General features: G+C 32.2%; 3 protein-coding genes across 4 annotated transcripts in view; all 3 read left to right on the top strand.

Moving 5' to 3' along the window:
- The first annotated feature begins 2,076 nt into the window (after positions 1 to 2,076).
- LOC115245999 lies at positions 2,077 to 7,609 on the top strand. The gene is made up of 10 exons (XM_029824544.1): positions 2,077 to 2,122; positions 2,188 to 2,242; positions 2,308 to 2,496; positions 2,681 to 2,770; positions 2,956 to 3,212; positions 3,310 to 3,368; positions 3,469 to 3,796; positions 4,963 to 6,159; positions 6,277 to 6,470; positions 6,589 to 7,609. The coding sequence occupies exons 1-10, from the start codon at positions 2,077 to 2,079 to the stop codon at positions 6,619 to 6,621; spliced, it is 2,448 nt and encodes an 815-aa protein (XP_029680404.1). The 3' UTR covers positions 6,622 to 7,609.
- Positions 7,610 to 7,656: 47 nt separating this feature from the next.
- Positions 7,657 to 10,467, top strand: LOC115245983 (inosine-5'-monophosphate dehydrogenase). Its single transcript, XM_029824524.1, has 2 exons — positions 7,657 to 8,128; positions 8,371 to 10,467. Exons 1-2 carry the CDS (start codon positions 7,802 to 7,804, stop codon positions 9,613 to 9,615), a joined length of 1,572 nt encoding a protein of 523 aa, XP_029680384.1. The 5' UTR covers positions 7,657 to 7,801; the 3' UTR covers positions 9,616 to 10,467.
- A 425-nt stretch (positions 10,468 to 10,892) lies between these two features.
- Positions 10,893 to 13,967, top strand: part of LOC115245982 (replication protein A 70 kDa DNA-binding subunit-like) — a 9,248-nt gene continuing 6,173 nt past the window's right edge. The window contains exons 1-9 of one of the 2 annotated variants that reach the window (XM_029824523.1): positions 10,893 to 11,274; positions 11,338 to 11,385; positions 11,714 to 11,913; positions 11,991 to 12,145; positions 12,290 to 12,353; positions 12,428 to 12,590; positions 12,693 to 12,897; positions 13,057 to 13,169; positions 13,248 to 13,414. In XM_029824523.1, coding sequence (XP_029680383.1) covers positions 11,245 to 11,274; positions 11,338 to 11,385; positions 11,714 to 11,913; positions 11,991 to 12,145; positions 12,290 to 12,353; positions 12,428 to 12,590; positions 12,693 to 12,897; positions 13,057 to 13,169; positions 13,248 to 13,414 — 1,145 coding nt within the window. In that variant the 5' untranslated portion in view covers positions 10,893 to 11,244. Of the gene's footprint in view, positions 11,275 to 11,337; positions 11,386 to 11,713; positions 11,914 to 11,990; positions 12,146 to 12,262; positions 12,354 to 12,427; positions 12,591 to 12,692; positions 12,898 to 13,056; positions 13,170 to 13,247; positions 13,415 to 13,967 lie in introns of both variants that reach the window. The other variant, XM_029824522.1, reaches the window with a different exon arrangement.

The following is a 13,967-nucleotide window of genomic DNA, read 5'->3' as shown; positions in this document are numbered from 1 at the left end:
GTTTTTACAATAAGTTAACAATAAGTTTTAATATTATCTGACAAGTACGGTTTTAAATTTAAATGTGTATGATACTTAAACTCTTATAGTTTTTTCTTAAATTTAGTGTTGCTATTTATTACATTTTTAAAATATTTTCTTTCTGTGATACATAGATACGTTTCTATATCATTTGACTTATTGTTAATTTAGTGAGTATTTCGCAAACTTTAACTGAAAAATAAATGATAAGATGTTTTGGCACATAGACTTTTATGATTTTTAACTTTTCAATTGTAAACCTTTTTTATGAGTTTAATTTAACGTATAGCAATAGTTTTTATACGATCAGTATATATATATATATATATATATATATATGTATATATATATATATATGTATGTATATATATCATTGTAACATGTTAAAATGATTAATGAATAACTTATTGGAGAAGATAGATAGTATTATGTGAGCTGCATGCTATAAAAATTTCTTGTTTTAGATATATCTAGTGCATTCTGTACTTATTATTTTTAGTATTTGGCTAATTTTAAACAGAGTATTATAAACAAAATGGATACAGTTTTAATAAGTAAAAATTAATGGAAAGAGAGTGTTAATGTATTTTGGACCAATGAAAAAATAATGATAGTAAAAAGAAGTCATTCATAGGAGATCAATGACACAAAATTTTGTATTCGATGAAAACCATGATTTGAATTATATTATATTTCAAAAGTCTAGTCAAAACACATCTGTCAGCTCTTGTATTTCGATATAGCAAAATAACAAAATCACGATTTATAATTTGATAGTTTTATACAACACTTTCTATTATTTAAGAAATAATTTATATTTGTTGTTTTTTTCTGATAATTAATGCGCACAAGTTTCACTATGTTGTGTTCAAATATCGACAAAGTATATAAGATGAGATAGAAATGTCAAATGAGAATAAACTGTATTTCTCAATTTTCAAATTCTGTATTAAAAAAGGGTAGTGATTATTCGAAAGGATGAGCATGTTACAAATACAAGGAGAATTAAAGTACATGTTTTTCCATAGTCGCAAGATTTATTCATGTGTCACATATTCGGAAATCGCATCGCTCATGTCCTATTTCGAAAAAATTATTATATGTCGACTGATCTCGATTGTATTAAATAGTGCATTACACATATTTATACACGAATATATAATAATACATTATATATCGTATTTTTATTACAAGTACATTTCCTGACTCTGTAAAAAATATGTCAGAGACTGTATATCTATACTATATATATATAATACATATAATACTATATATATATATATATATAGTATTGGTAATCTGTGTAAAAGGAACATTTAGACAAAATATGGAAAAAAAATCGCAATATCTTTGAAGAAGGTAAATAAAAGAAAAGGGATAGTTGCAATGTTAGATTAATGATGTGATATAACAATAAATACGGTGCGTAAATTACTTTAGAAAATTACTTTAGTATAATGCGACTTATAAAATTATCGATAGGTATTAATTGATCGTTCCTGTATGTTATAACCAGACTTGAAATTCAGCTTTTATTTATCGGCCAATGTCTCGTGCATCAAAAAATACTTCTCGCTCTTTTAATAACAGTTTATTATGGAAATATTTGCTAACGTTCGTATACAATCTTGTATGCGAAATTTTAAAAGTGATATTTCTCTCGAAACTCAAGACTGGCTATAACAATGTTTACTGTATATTCGGTGTAAATATCGCATTATATTTTAAAATTAAACTTACAGTTGTATACATATATAAAAATTATGTGATAATAAAATATAATCATAACAATCATTTATATCTATATATTTATACGGTGTGTAATTAATAAGGAACAATTCTGAGACAATTGACTCTAGACAAACAAAACAATTTATAATTCGGTCACGTAAAAGGCGCTCGATGTTGAAGAAACATGTAATTGACATGCATAATTGTGCCGCCCGTATATTTTTTTAGGCTAATGTATCAAGTGATCTGATTTAATGACGTAGCACGACATACATCGTTATAATCGGGGAATTCTAATGTTCGTAATTATAAATAATTCGCGATATGGCGCGCGACGACGAAACAAGTGCACTTGAATTGCATATAAAAGGTAAATATATACTTCAAAATCAAGAATATAATATGCTACATGGCTTTTAACGTATATTTTTTCAGTAAACGGGCAAAATTTATCAGCGATCACGGAGAAACGTAATATTGGCACATTACGGCAAGCATTTTAAACGTTATACGTAGTATATCGTTTGTGTTATTAATATATTATCAATAAGCGAGTAAAATTTTTATTCAATATCTTACCAACAATATTCTCGATATTAGACCTCCTTCCGATCTGTCTTGGCCTAAAATACCTCTACGTCGTTTAAACGATGACACCGATGATATTATCGAACCTCCGTGTGTTGTTACTCTGATAGGCACTCCTAGAAAAGGTCGTAGTATAGTGCGAGCTGTTACATGTCAGTAAGTATACTTTTCAAATATTTTATATTATGTGTAAATTTAATATATATCGACAATAAAAAAAAAAATTTAAATAAATATTGGAAAATACTATATTGAATATTATTCGTAAATTGGTATCGCGATTAAATCGAAGAAAATATCGCTATACATTTCCCTTGTTTTTCTCCTTTTTTTATCTTAGGCATACCAGACCGAGATTGAGCCAAAAATACGAAGGACCCACGCATATACCGAAAAGATTGCCCGGTTCTATCGATCCACGTTTTAAAAGGTTTTAAATCCTAATTAATTCTCATTAAAGTCCGTGTTTCTTGTTATCGCATCGAATCCTGTTACATGATACGTAACATGATAATTTGCACGAAACGAGCTCTAATATATTATTATCTTGTGTATTTTTATCCGTGTTTGATTTCATTATTATGCCATGGTAACATAATTTGTAACGCGACACAGACAGATATTGCGACAGAAGGCCGAGAAACCAGATGAATCTTGTGACACGAAGAATGGCAAACAAACGCCAGAAATTAATATGCATGTTCTACAAGAAGTTAAGAAGCCTGAGGATAGATTACAAGGAGTGATTGAAACTGCGGATGATTACACATGTAATAATGCAGATAAATTATTAGAAAGCATCACAAAAAAAGAGACCACTGATTGTCTCACTACAAAACAATTTATTTCGGAAGGCGATCATTGTAAAACGGGTAATTGTGTATAAGAAATTCTTATCTAATACGCGCGACTGCGTATGCTAAATTATTCAATTAATCTTCTAGTGTGATTATTCCAAATCCATTTCAGCCTCGCAATACGTTACTAACGAGCGACGCGATATCGAAGATAGATTTCCTCAAAAAGAAGTAAGCCGTTTATATAGAATTGCGATTATTGTTGGCATTAAATAGTAAAAACGTAACTTTGATCATATTTACGTATTTTTTATCATATTTACATATTCAGGAAACTGGAAGGCCACTGCTTTTAATGGCCGATGAAAAAAAGATACACGCCCTGCCTATTAACGCTCTTAATATAGAAGCTGCCGCTTCTTCGAACGTGCAGCCGTTGCAACGTTATAGCGTGCAAATTCCTGTGGTTGCCTATCATAATGTACCTTTACAAATATCAAATATGCCAAAGCAAACGCAAGAGGGTATTAAAATCGAATGTCAAAGCAATAGCGTGAAAGATCGAGAATTTGTCGGAAATATTTACGATCCGGTATCAACGTTGGCCAATTCGACTTATGACTCCAAAGAATCTGAAAATGAGAAGTGTCCATTTAATGGTAACGAATTATTTGCGATAATTTATATTACTTATATTCGTAAGATGATCGTATATATAAGGCGCATTTCAAGGTTAAAAAAATATTTACATATAATGTTCTAATTTAAAATATAAAAATTTAGGATTTCAAAATAAGAAAGTTCCTCTAGAGATATACCCGCAAGATATTTTATTTAAGAGATGTTGATATTTAAACATTTTGAATATAAAATTTTATGAAATTATTATCAGATTATAATAAATAAATTAACAGTGTTTCAACTATTTTATGCACATTTAAAAAATTTTGTTCAATATAATAATCTTAAACACGAAGACAAGCTTGGCATATTTCTCTCAGGATATCAGTGTGGCAGAGCAATAGCTGTAATTTCATGCTTGAATGATTTTTCTTCATAAAGATTAAATAGTGAGGCAACATTTCTATTATAACAACTGCGTTGTATGAATACTATATTAGTTATTCACTATTAGAGTAAATGCAAGATATGATTATGTTTCATAATTCACAAAAGTATTGAACAACCGAAGATATTTCACAATATCGATTATGCAAGATAAGAAAAAATTTTCCTCTGGAGGTATGCCCGTAAACGTTTTGTTTAAGAGATATTGACATCTAAACATTTTCATTATAAAATTTTATGAAATTATTATCAGATTATAATAAATAAATTAACAGTGTTTCAACTATTTTATGCACATTTAAAAAATTTTGTTCAATATAATAATCTTAAACACGAAGACAAGCTTGGCATATTTCTCTCAGGATATCAGTGTGGCAGAGCAATAGCTGTAATTTCATGCTTGAATGATTTTTCTTCATAAAGATTAAATAGTGAGGCAACATTTCTATTATAACAACTGCGTTGTATGAATACTATATTAGTTATTCACTATTAGAGTAAATGCAAGATATGATTATGTTTCATAATTCACAAAAGTATTGAACAACCGAAGATATTTCACAATATCGATTATGCATTTAGGGTATCTGTATGATAATTACTTTTTAATATTGACAGATAAGTTCGTATTAATAGCTATATAATAAATTTATCATTTTTAATTGTAACTTTATATATTTAATATTTTTTGAACAGGACTTTTGCGGGATCTCCAGAAACTTTCTTATATTTATATCATTTCACTATTATTTTTTAGGCATTCGAGAATATAATGCAAAGAACGGTAATAATATTTCGGGGGACAAAAGTATCTCCTGTTGTGAAACATCCGATTCGATACACGATAAGGAAAACGTTAATTCAAGTGTATCACTGAATCCTGTAAATGAGAATACTGTAAACGAGACTTTGCTCGATAAAAACCATCGTGAAAAGTTTAATATGATAGATAACGCAGACAATACGAAAGATGGCGAAAGTTTCTCGAGCATGACTACGGCTAGGAAATTGAAAACTCTCGCTGAACAAAGATGCAATACAGATAACTCGTGTATCGCGGACAGGTACGGAATCGAGCGGAAAACATTGAGCGAAACAAGAATAGTAAAGAATTCGCTGCGAGAACATAAACTCGTGTATCATGAAAAAGATAGCCGAGTCGATTTAGGCGAATCCCTGATAAACGTAATAAATAATAAAATGTTGAAGAAAGATGCATTTAACGAGATTAAAGATAAAGAATGTGATAACGAGAATAAAGAAAAACACGGGGAACTGCGCGTTAACGTAAAACGTAAAACTGCGCCGATAAATCTATCGCGAAAGGCCAAGTCATTCTTTCGGAAGAAATCCCGTTTGGCGATCACAGATTCCGATTGCACCCTGATACTGCCCGGTTCTCGTCACGTTAAAGGTAAACAATATGAAAGAACTCATTTGAAGGTAAGTCAATTGTTGCATAGAAGAAACGGGATAAATAGTTCAAAATCTACAGTACGAATGAAATCCAATAACGTGATACCAAGTCGTCGGATAAACTCTTCTTCGTTGACGAGTCTACAAGCTAAGGGGGATTTATTCGAGGAACCATCGTCCATCCCTTTAGAGACGCAGGAATTGTTGAATCAGAGTTATTGGGAGTATTATTGGAGGCTCAGGCGTAAGATGGCTAATAAGCCGGATAATGCGGGAGAGAATGATAAACAACGAGAATGTTTACCGGAATCTCAAACCCTACAACAATGTTCCGTGCTCTCTTGCATGATCAATACGGCACTTCGAGATTCGGCAGCTGCTGACGGCAGATCATCTTCGGATCCAATCCTTGCGACCTTTAACACACGCGAGAACGTTTGTCACGAAGCTTCCGGATTGTCGTCTTTGTTTGCGAAGAAAGCGAAACGAAGGAAAACGAAGCGAGTGAGCAAACGGTTGCTCGGACTTAGAACTATAGGTATACATAAAGAGTATGTAAGAATCGCATGTACATATATAATGAACGACGATAGCTAATTTTTTTTTTTTTTTTTTTTTTCTATTCGAAGAGAATCAAAGTATTGAATTCTTCTAGCCTTACTCGGTATCACGATATACATCGCGGTCATATTTCTGCCTATGATATACGATTATTTCTTTGACGAGGAATACGAGAACGATTACGAGAATGCGAATTACATCGGACTGGCGTTTCAGTACGTCACATCGTCGTTCGGAGAAGCCTTCGATGGAATCGTCGATGTCTTGAACACGGTCCTTTTACGTCCAGTAAGATTTGATCGAACTTATTAAGCATCGTATAAATACACCACTCGTTCTACATTTATTCTACTAAACCGTGAGAGTCTCTCGCATTAAACGTTCTGTAGTTATGTGTCGTTTTCAGCGTCCCTGTGGAAAATGTAACAACGTTATTTGAATCCATCGCGCATCCATACATCTTCAACATGTTTCGTCACTTACGCTTATTCCTTGCTCCCTGTTTACACGCGTCTAATTTTTGCGTGTGAGTTATGCGTTTTCTACATCGAACTTATTTTTATATCTTTCTAATGATATTTCCTACACATGCCTTCTTATTGTGCGACATGAGTGTTTATATACATGTGATTATATATTTGCGATTAAATTTTTCTTCAGGATTTAAATCAAGCTTCGGCTCCTCATCTCTGCCTCGCGTAGCATCATAAATTTTCATTTAAATATTTAATTTGAATAAAATGAAAAGTGTATAACAGCGAGAACAAGCAACAAGCATATAATCTCGATATGTTGCGTGTAATCAAGTCTCGTGTCAAGAAACGAATAGCAAGGAGAATTACATTTATATTATTTTAAAATCGACAAGAAAATACTTACGAAAAGTTATAACCGCACATTCTCCAATTTGAATCTCGAAACTGGAGTAAAAAAAAATGCCTACCGTTTATCAACACTGTAGAAACTTGCCAATTAACACTTGTTAACGCGCTATCTTTATTAATTTTCAATATATCACTTTTGAATGTATTATTGACGATACAATAATATCGAAATAGGCTATTTGAAAATACACTCCGCTTTCGTGGAACTAGCAGTTGTCCACAGTTGGTAATATCAACTTGATATGTAGGTCAATTTTTCGCGCATGCGTAGTAACAGCCATGTATAATGTGAATGGCATAGATGCGAAAGTCTTGACTGACTCGGCGGATGTCGAGAACAGAATTAGATATATTGTTCTAATATTCGTATTTAAATTTTTTTTGATTCTAACGTTGCAAGAAAAAAGTTATTTTGAGAAACAAAGATAGAAAAAAGATTTTTAAAAAATTTTTTACGGGCGATTGAAGGCGCACCTTTTCACATTTGTATTGATACCGCGTTCATTCGCGCATGCGCGAAACATCCTTCCGCCGTTATCGACATTGATGCCAGCATTGCCAACAGCTGTCTAGTGAACAAAGGCATCGTGCACGTTTGGAATTCGGTCATTTCGTCTGGCGGCTTCTTCGAGATTGTTTCGAAAGCACGTGGACACGTGCTCCGAGAATCTCCTCAGAATTAACGAGTTACTAAGGGGTGTTTCGAATCTACAATTAAAAAATCGTGTCAAAATTATGGCGGATTACGTATTAGGCAATACAAAACCGGCGGACGTGCCGCTACCGGATGATGGTTTGTCAGCCGAGCAGCTATTCTCCGCGGGTGATGGTCTAACTTACAACGACTTCATCATTTTACCGGGCTACATAGATTTTACGGCGGACGAGGTCGATCTGTTGTCACCGTTAACTAGAAAAATCATGCTGAAAGCGCCGCTCGTGTCCTCCCCTATGGACACTGTTACGGAATCGGACATGGCTATCGCTATGGCCCTCTCCGGCGGAATCGGGATAATACATCACAATTGTAACGGCGAGTATCAAGCCAATGAAGTGCACAAGGTAATCAATTTTTCCTCAACGATTCGTTTTTAAGTCAAAACCTAACGCATTCAAGCTATAATTTTCATAATTGTACGTAGAATCTGATATAATATTCTTATTTTATGAGAACTTTCTTAATTTTCTTCACATATAACATTCACAAGTAATTATATTAAATTTCTTTTTAAATATATTCATTTCTGGAGTATATATATACACATACACAGACATATTTATATATATATTTGTATCATTTACAGGTAAAGAAATACAAGCATGGTTTTATTAGAGACCCAGTTGTGTTGGCGCCACATCATACAGTTAATGATGTTTTAAATGTGAAAGCTGAACATGGGTTTAGCGGAGTGCCTGTCACAGATACTGGTAAAGTTGGTGGTAAATTGCTAGGCATCGTCACTTCTAGGGATATCGATTTCCTCGAACGTTTGCCCAATTATCAACTTAAAACACTTAATTCGATAATGACGACTTTAGAAAATCTAATCACTGCACCAGCTGGTGTAACATTGCAAGAGGCAAATGTTATTTTGGAAAAATCAAAAAAGGGAAAGCTTCCCATTGTGAACGATCGAGGTGAACTCGTATCTCTGATGGCAAGAACTGACTTGAAAAAGAATCGTAGCTATCCAAGTGCTAGCAAAGACGAAAATAAACAGTTGCTGGTAGGTGCCGCGATAGGAACTCGCGAGACTGACAAACAACGATTGGAACTGCTTGTAGCGGCTGGCGTGGATGTAGTAGTATTGGATTCATCGCAAGGCAATTCTTTGTATCAAATCGACATGATTAAGTATATTAAGTCGCAATATCCAAGTCTGCAAGTGATTGCTGGCAATGTAGTGACTACAAAGCAAGCTAAGAATCTTATAGAGGCGGGAGCGGATGCGTTACGTGTTGGAATGGGTTCTGGATCTATCTGCATAACGCAAGAAGTAATGGCTGTTGGACGACCGCAGGCGACGGCCGTTTATAAGGTCTCCGAATACGCTAGAAAATTTGGAATACCGGTCATAGCAGACGGTGGTATTCAATGGATCGGGCACATTATTAAAGGTCTCAGTTTAGGCGCTAGTACAGTCATGATGGGTTCTCTGTTGGCTGGAACATCTGAAGCTCCGGGCGAATATTTCTTTAGCGACGGAGTTCGTCTTAAAAAGTACAGAGGCATGGGTTCTTTAGAGGCCATGGATAGAAAGGACGCCAAAGGTTCGGCAATGGATAGATATTTTCATAACGAGATGGACAAATTAAAGGTAGCTCAAGGTGTCAGTGGCTCTATAGTCGATAAAGGTTCAGTACTTAAATTTTCGCCTTATTTAACCTGTGGTATCAAGCATGCGTGTCAAGATATCGGTGCACAATCACTTACTGCCTTGCGATCTATGATGTATAGAGGGATATTAAGGTTTGAAAGGAGAACGCATTCTGCTCAACAAGAGGGCAATGTACACAGCTTATTCTCCTACGAGAAGAGGCTCTTTTAATTGTAAAGTAAAATAAGAAATTGTAAAACACGTGTCACACATGGAGAAAGGTACCTGCATTTAATCAAGTAGCAGTTATTTTACAAGATAAACTTGCGAGAAATCGCGTTTTTTTTTTTTTATGCAAACGAAGTATTTCTCACTTGTATTTGAAAATGAATTATTTACTTCAAAAAAATTTCCAATGAGTAGAAAAATGACATTGAGTCACTTATAAGAGTTTTATACGTACTTATTAATGAATGGCATATCTTTACATAACGCTTTTTGAATTTGAATGTACATTTTACAATTCAGTGAGTGATAAGTGAAATCAGATAGCTTAATATAACTTTTGTTATCTGACATATCAATATTTGAGTAACTTATATATAATGTTGATACTAGGTATAAATGGTTTTTTATTTGATCAAATGTATCCAGCCATTATATTGTATATAAACATTAACAGATATATCTGCAAAATAATATTAGCATGAATAAATGCCAAAACAGGGCATCACTTTCTACACGTAATTTATATGGTTTAGTTAACTGACTCGCTTGTTCATAGCTCGACTCGTTATTTTATAATTGAATATAATTTACATACTCTTTCATACTTCTTTTTTCATACTTTTTAGTAAATCTGTTTTAACTTTTCCCAAAATAGAGATTTAAAGCTAAAACGCTTATAATGATTAATAATTTATATAAGTTATTAATCTAATAATATTAAATTGAATCACACACATTTGAAACCTCTTGTCAAAAATATCGATTTTTAACCAATATATTCTTAACAGTAAAACAGTATAAACAGTATTCTTGTAGAGTAAACTGTATATTTTAAATAAAAGCCATTTGATGTTACAAACTTGATTATTTATATTTGTATTGATTCTCTTGGTTGATATTCAAGAGAATTGAAAAAAAATATGTTATATATAAGAGGATTATTTATTCCTATAAAAAATATATACCTGGAGATATATTGTAGCCTGAATTGGATAACCAATTTGAGTGAATGTGAAAGATATATTATGTCTTTTTGTAAGAGAATGTGTGAGATATTGCATAAACGCATGGATGCAATGCCTGATTAAACATAATCATATACAATAATAAATGATCAATTGATTGATTGCATTGAATTACTATTTCTGTTATTTAAATAGGAATATAAATTTCCTAATTACAATATTAACACTGCACGATTATGCAAATTATAAATACGCTAAGCGAACACACGTCCCCACTCCTCAACACTCGGTCTAGATATACTATGTCTATGCGTGCAACTGTTGACCATTTTATTTTAAGCATGCGCTTTGTACATTTGTGTCGTATATTGTATACTTTGTAAAAGAAAGTAGAAGATATCTCTCCCCTCCCCTCCCTCCATGTCTTTCTCCCATTTCTCTGGCCGCTCATGCGTGAAAGATCCGGCTGGAATATCAACAACTGCGCGCAAATCAACGAAAAGATCAAAGATCAAACAAAGCAATTCAGAGAGTACTAGAAGAATGGTGGACGTGGACAACAAAACATATGTAATCAGTTGTAAAGACCGAATGTTTTTTTTTGTTTAACGAGGGATCTGTCAAGATTTTCGGCTGCGTTAAGAATAATCCGGAATAATTTGCAATCATGTATAATCTAACTGAAGGAGCATTAGATGTAAGTTTATTAAAGCCTATTGTTAATGTGTTGCTTGAAAGATGAGGAAATTAATCGTTTCAGAAAATCATGAATGGTATAGACGTCAAGAAACCGGTGCTTCAAATATTGGTAAGTATAATGATTATACAGAAAGGAGACAGTTTGACAGATTTTCATTTTTGGCTTTTTGTAAAATATGTATGGATTAAAATTGTCCAGAAAATTCTGAAAAACTATTATCTTAAAAATATATTTTTTGCAAGAATATATAGAATAGAGTCGTGATACAGTTAAACTTCTGTTTTTGCATGGATATAAATATAAAAGTATTCTTAATTAGCTTGATTTTTGAAACATGATAAATTTTGTTAATTGTAATTCTAGACATGGCAAGATTTTTTTATTTTGTGGTTTTATAAAATGAAATCTTAAATATATTAATTGCAATTTTTTGCAGGGTTATAAAAAAATACCAAGATCCACTAATACAGATGATCGATATAGATTACTTCTATCTGATGGACATAGATTAAATTCATTTACAATGTTGATTACTCAGTTAAATAACTTGATAACAAATAATACTTTGACTGAATATTCAATCTGCAAAATATTAAATTATGCCTTAACTTCAGTTAACAATAATGGAAAGGAAAGGTATTTAGCTCTTCGTATACATATTAAACTGCACAAGCAATTTAATTCAAGAGTGCATATTCTACTTAATTTAATAGATGTATAATGCTAATAGTTGATATTGAGGTGCTAGTTCCTGGCAGTGATGTTGGCTACAAAATAGGCAACCCAATTAAAACTGATGACAAATCACAGCCTGAATGTCTAAATACATCTAATACATCTACATCTACATCTTACCAAACTAATAATAGTAATAGATTAGTAATATTTTTATTTTGTGTCGATTATATTCAGAATTCGTTTTGGATGTATATTTAATGTGTCACTTTATCATGATTGAATAAAAAATCTATTCTGTTTATAATAGATGATACAACAAAAAAAAAAATTTTAGATCATCATACCTCTTCTGATATATCAACTATACCAATCGCAGCGTTAAGTCCTTACCAAAATAGGTAAGAGAAATCAATTATGTATAAAATATTTTTAAATACAAAAGATATTAGAAAAAAAAAATATTGATTTATAGGTGGGTGATCAAGGCTCGAGTGACAAATAAATCTGACATCAGGACGTGGAGCAATTCTCGTGGAGAAGGTAAATTGTTCTTCATGAATCTAATCGATGAAAGCGGTGAAATTCGATGTACTGCGTTCAAAAATCAATGCGATAGATTCTACGACTTGATAGAAGTATGTATCATCAATGTATTAATACTTGTGTTACTAAAAATCGATAATAGTTACACATATTTTTCTCCTGTAAAAAATTAAATTATTAAAAATTTTATTTAGGCTGGTAATGTGTATTATATTTCGCGATGTAAATTGAAAACGGCAAATAAACAGTACAGCACATTGAAAAATGATTATGAGATGACAATGAGTGATGATACAGAGATTTTGCCATGTTATGAAAACAGTGATAAAATACCGATGCTGCAATTTAATTTTTGTCCAATAAGTTGGATAGAAAACAAGGAGCAAAATGATATGATTGGTAATGTGCTTATAAAAGACAATTTCTATTAAATTTCAAATATTAATACAACAAATGATCTTTTCATATTGAATTTATGCAACAAAATAAGATCAATATAACTATTGATTAAGTGAGAAAATGCAATTTGTATATATAATGATGTTATGCTTTTAACAGATGTCTTGGGCGTTGTTACAACATTTAACGATGTGCAACATGTTGTACAGCGAACTACTGGTAGAGAACTTGTCAAGAGAGACGTCAATATCATGGACGATAGTGGTGCGATGGTTCGCGCAATTTCTTGATTTGTCAAATTTTAATATTTTCTTATGGACGAATAAAATGAATTTTTTTTTACATATCAGATATGTGTCACATTATGGGAAAAACAAGCTGAAAACTTTAATGGTTCTAATAATCCAATCCTAGCTATCAAGGGAGCGCGTGTTGGCGAATTTAATGGCGGAAAAAATTTGTCTCTCATAAATTCATCCGTACTTGAAAAAGATCCGGACATATCAGAAGCACATAAGTATATATCATTAGCTATCACTTAAATGCATCTTTGAAACCATATTTATATTTAAATATATACTCGAATATATATTTAAGTATATATACTCGTATATATATATATATATATATACACAGTTACAAAATATATTTTCAAATTAAAAGAATTTTTCAAAGAATGATATATATTAATAATAAATAATAATAACAATTAAAATAATTAAGAGTAAAAAAAATTCAATGCAAAAAAGTTCGACGTGCAAACTTTTTAAAATCCAACTGAATACTTTACTAATCCGACACGCATGTGTGAAAAAGTGGCTTAAGGCACCTTTACATGGCAGCATTAAGCGTCTGCGCAGAAAAATGCGCAGAATTTAAAAGAGATAGATTCTAGGCTGAAATTAGATTCTGCGCAATTTTCTACGCAGACGCTCGACGCTTAAAGGTACCTTTACATGGCAGCATTAAGCGTCGAGCGTCTGCGCAGAAAAATGCGCAGAATTTAAAAGAGATAGATTCTAGGCTGAAATTAGATTCTGCGCAATTTTCTACGCAGACGCTCGACGCTT

The sequence above is a fragment of the Formica exsecta genome, unplaced genomic scaffold (assembly GCF_003651465.1).
Source record: "Formica exsecta isolate Colony F162 unplaced genomic scaffold, ASM365146v1 scaffold138, whole genome shotgun sequence".
In the NCBI taxonomy this organism is placed as follows: domain Eukaryota; kingdom Metazoa; phylum Arthropoda; class Insecta; order Hymenoptera; family Formicidae; genus Formica; species Formica exsecta.
This window is presented reverse-complemented; position numbering and strand designations above follow the sequence as displayed.

What these genes read in the sequence shown, in the direction of transcription:
- LOC115245983 (XM_029824524.1), top strand. Translation starts at nt 7,802, where the DNA reads ATGGCGGATTACGTATTAGGCAATACAAAACCGGCGGACGTGCCGCTA. An exon ending in AAGCCAATGAAGTGCACAAG is followed by an intron (nt 8,129 to 8,370) that starts GTAATCAATTTT and finishes TATCATTTACAG; the next exon opens with GTAAAGAAATACAAGCATGG.
- LOC115245999 (XM_029824544.1), top strand. Translation starts at nt 2,077, where the DNA reads ATGGCGCGCGACGACGAAACAAGTGCACTTGAATTGCATATAAAAG. An exon ending in CGTAATATTGGCACATTACG is followed by an intron (nt 2,243 to 2,307) that starts GCAAGCATTTTA and finishes TCAATAAGCGAG; the next exon opens with TAAAATTTTTATTCAATATC. An exon ending in ATAGATTTCCTCAAAAAGAA is followed by an intron (nt 3,369 to 3,468) that starts GTAAGCCGTTTA and finishes TTACATATTCAG; the next exon opens with GAAACTGGAAGGCCACTGCT.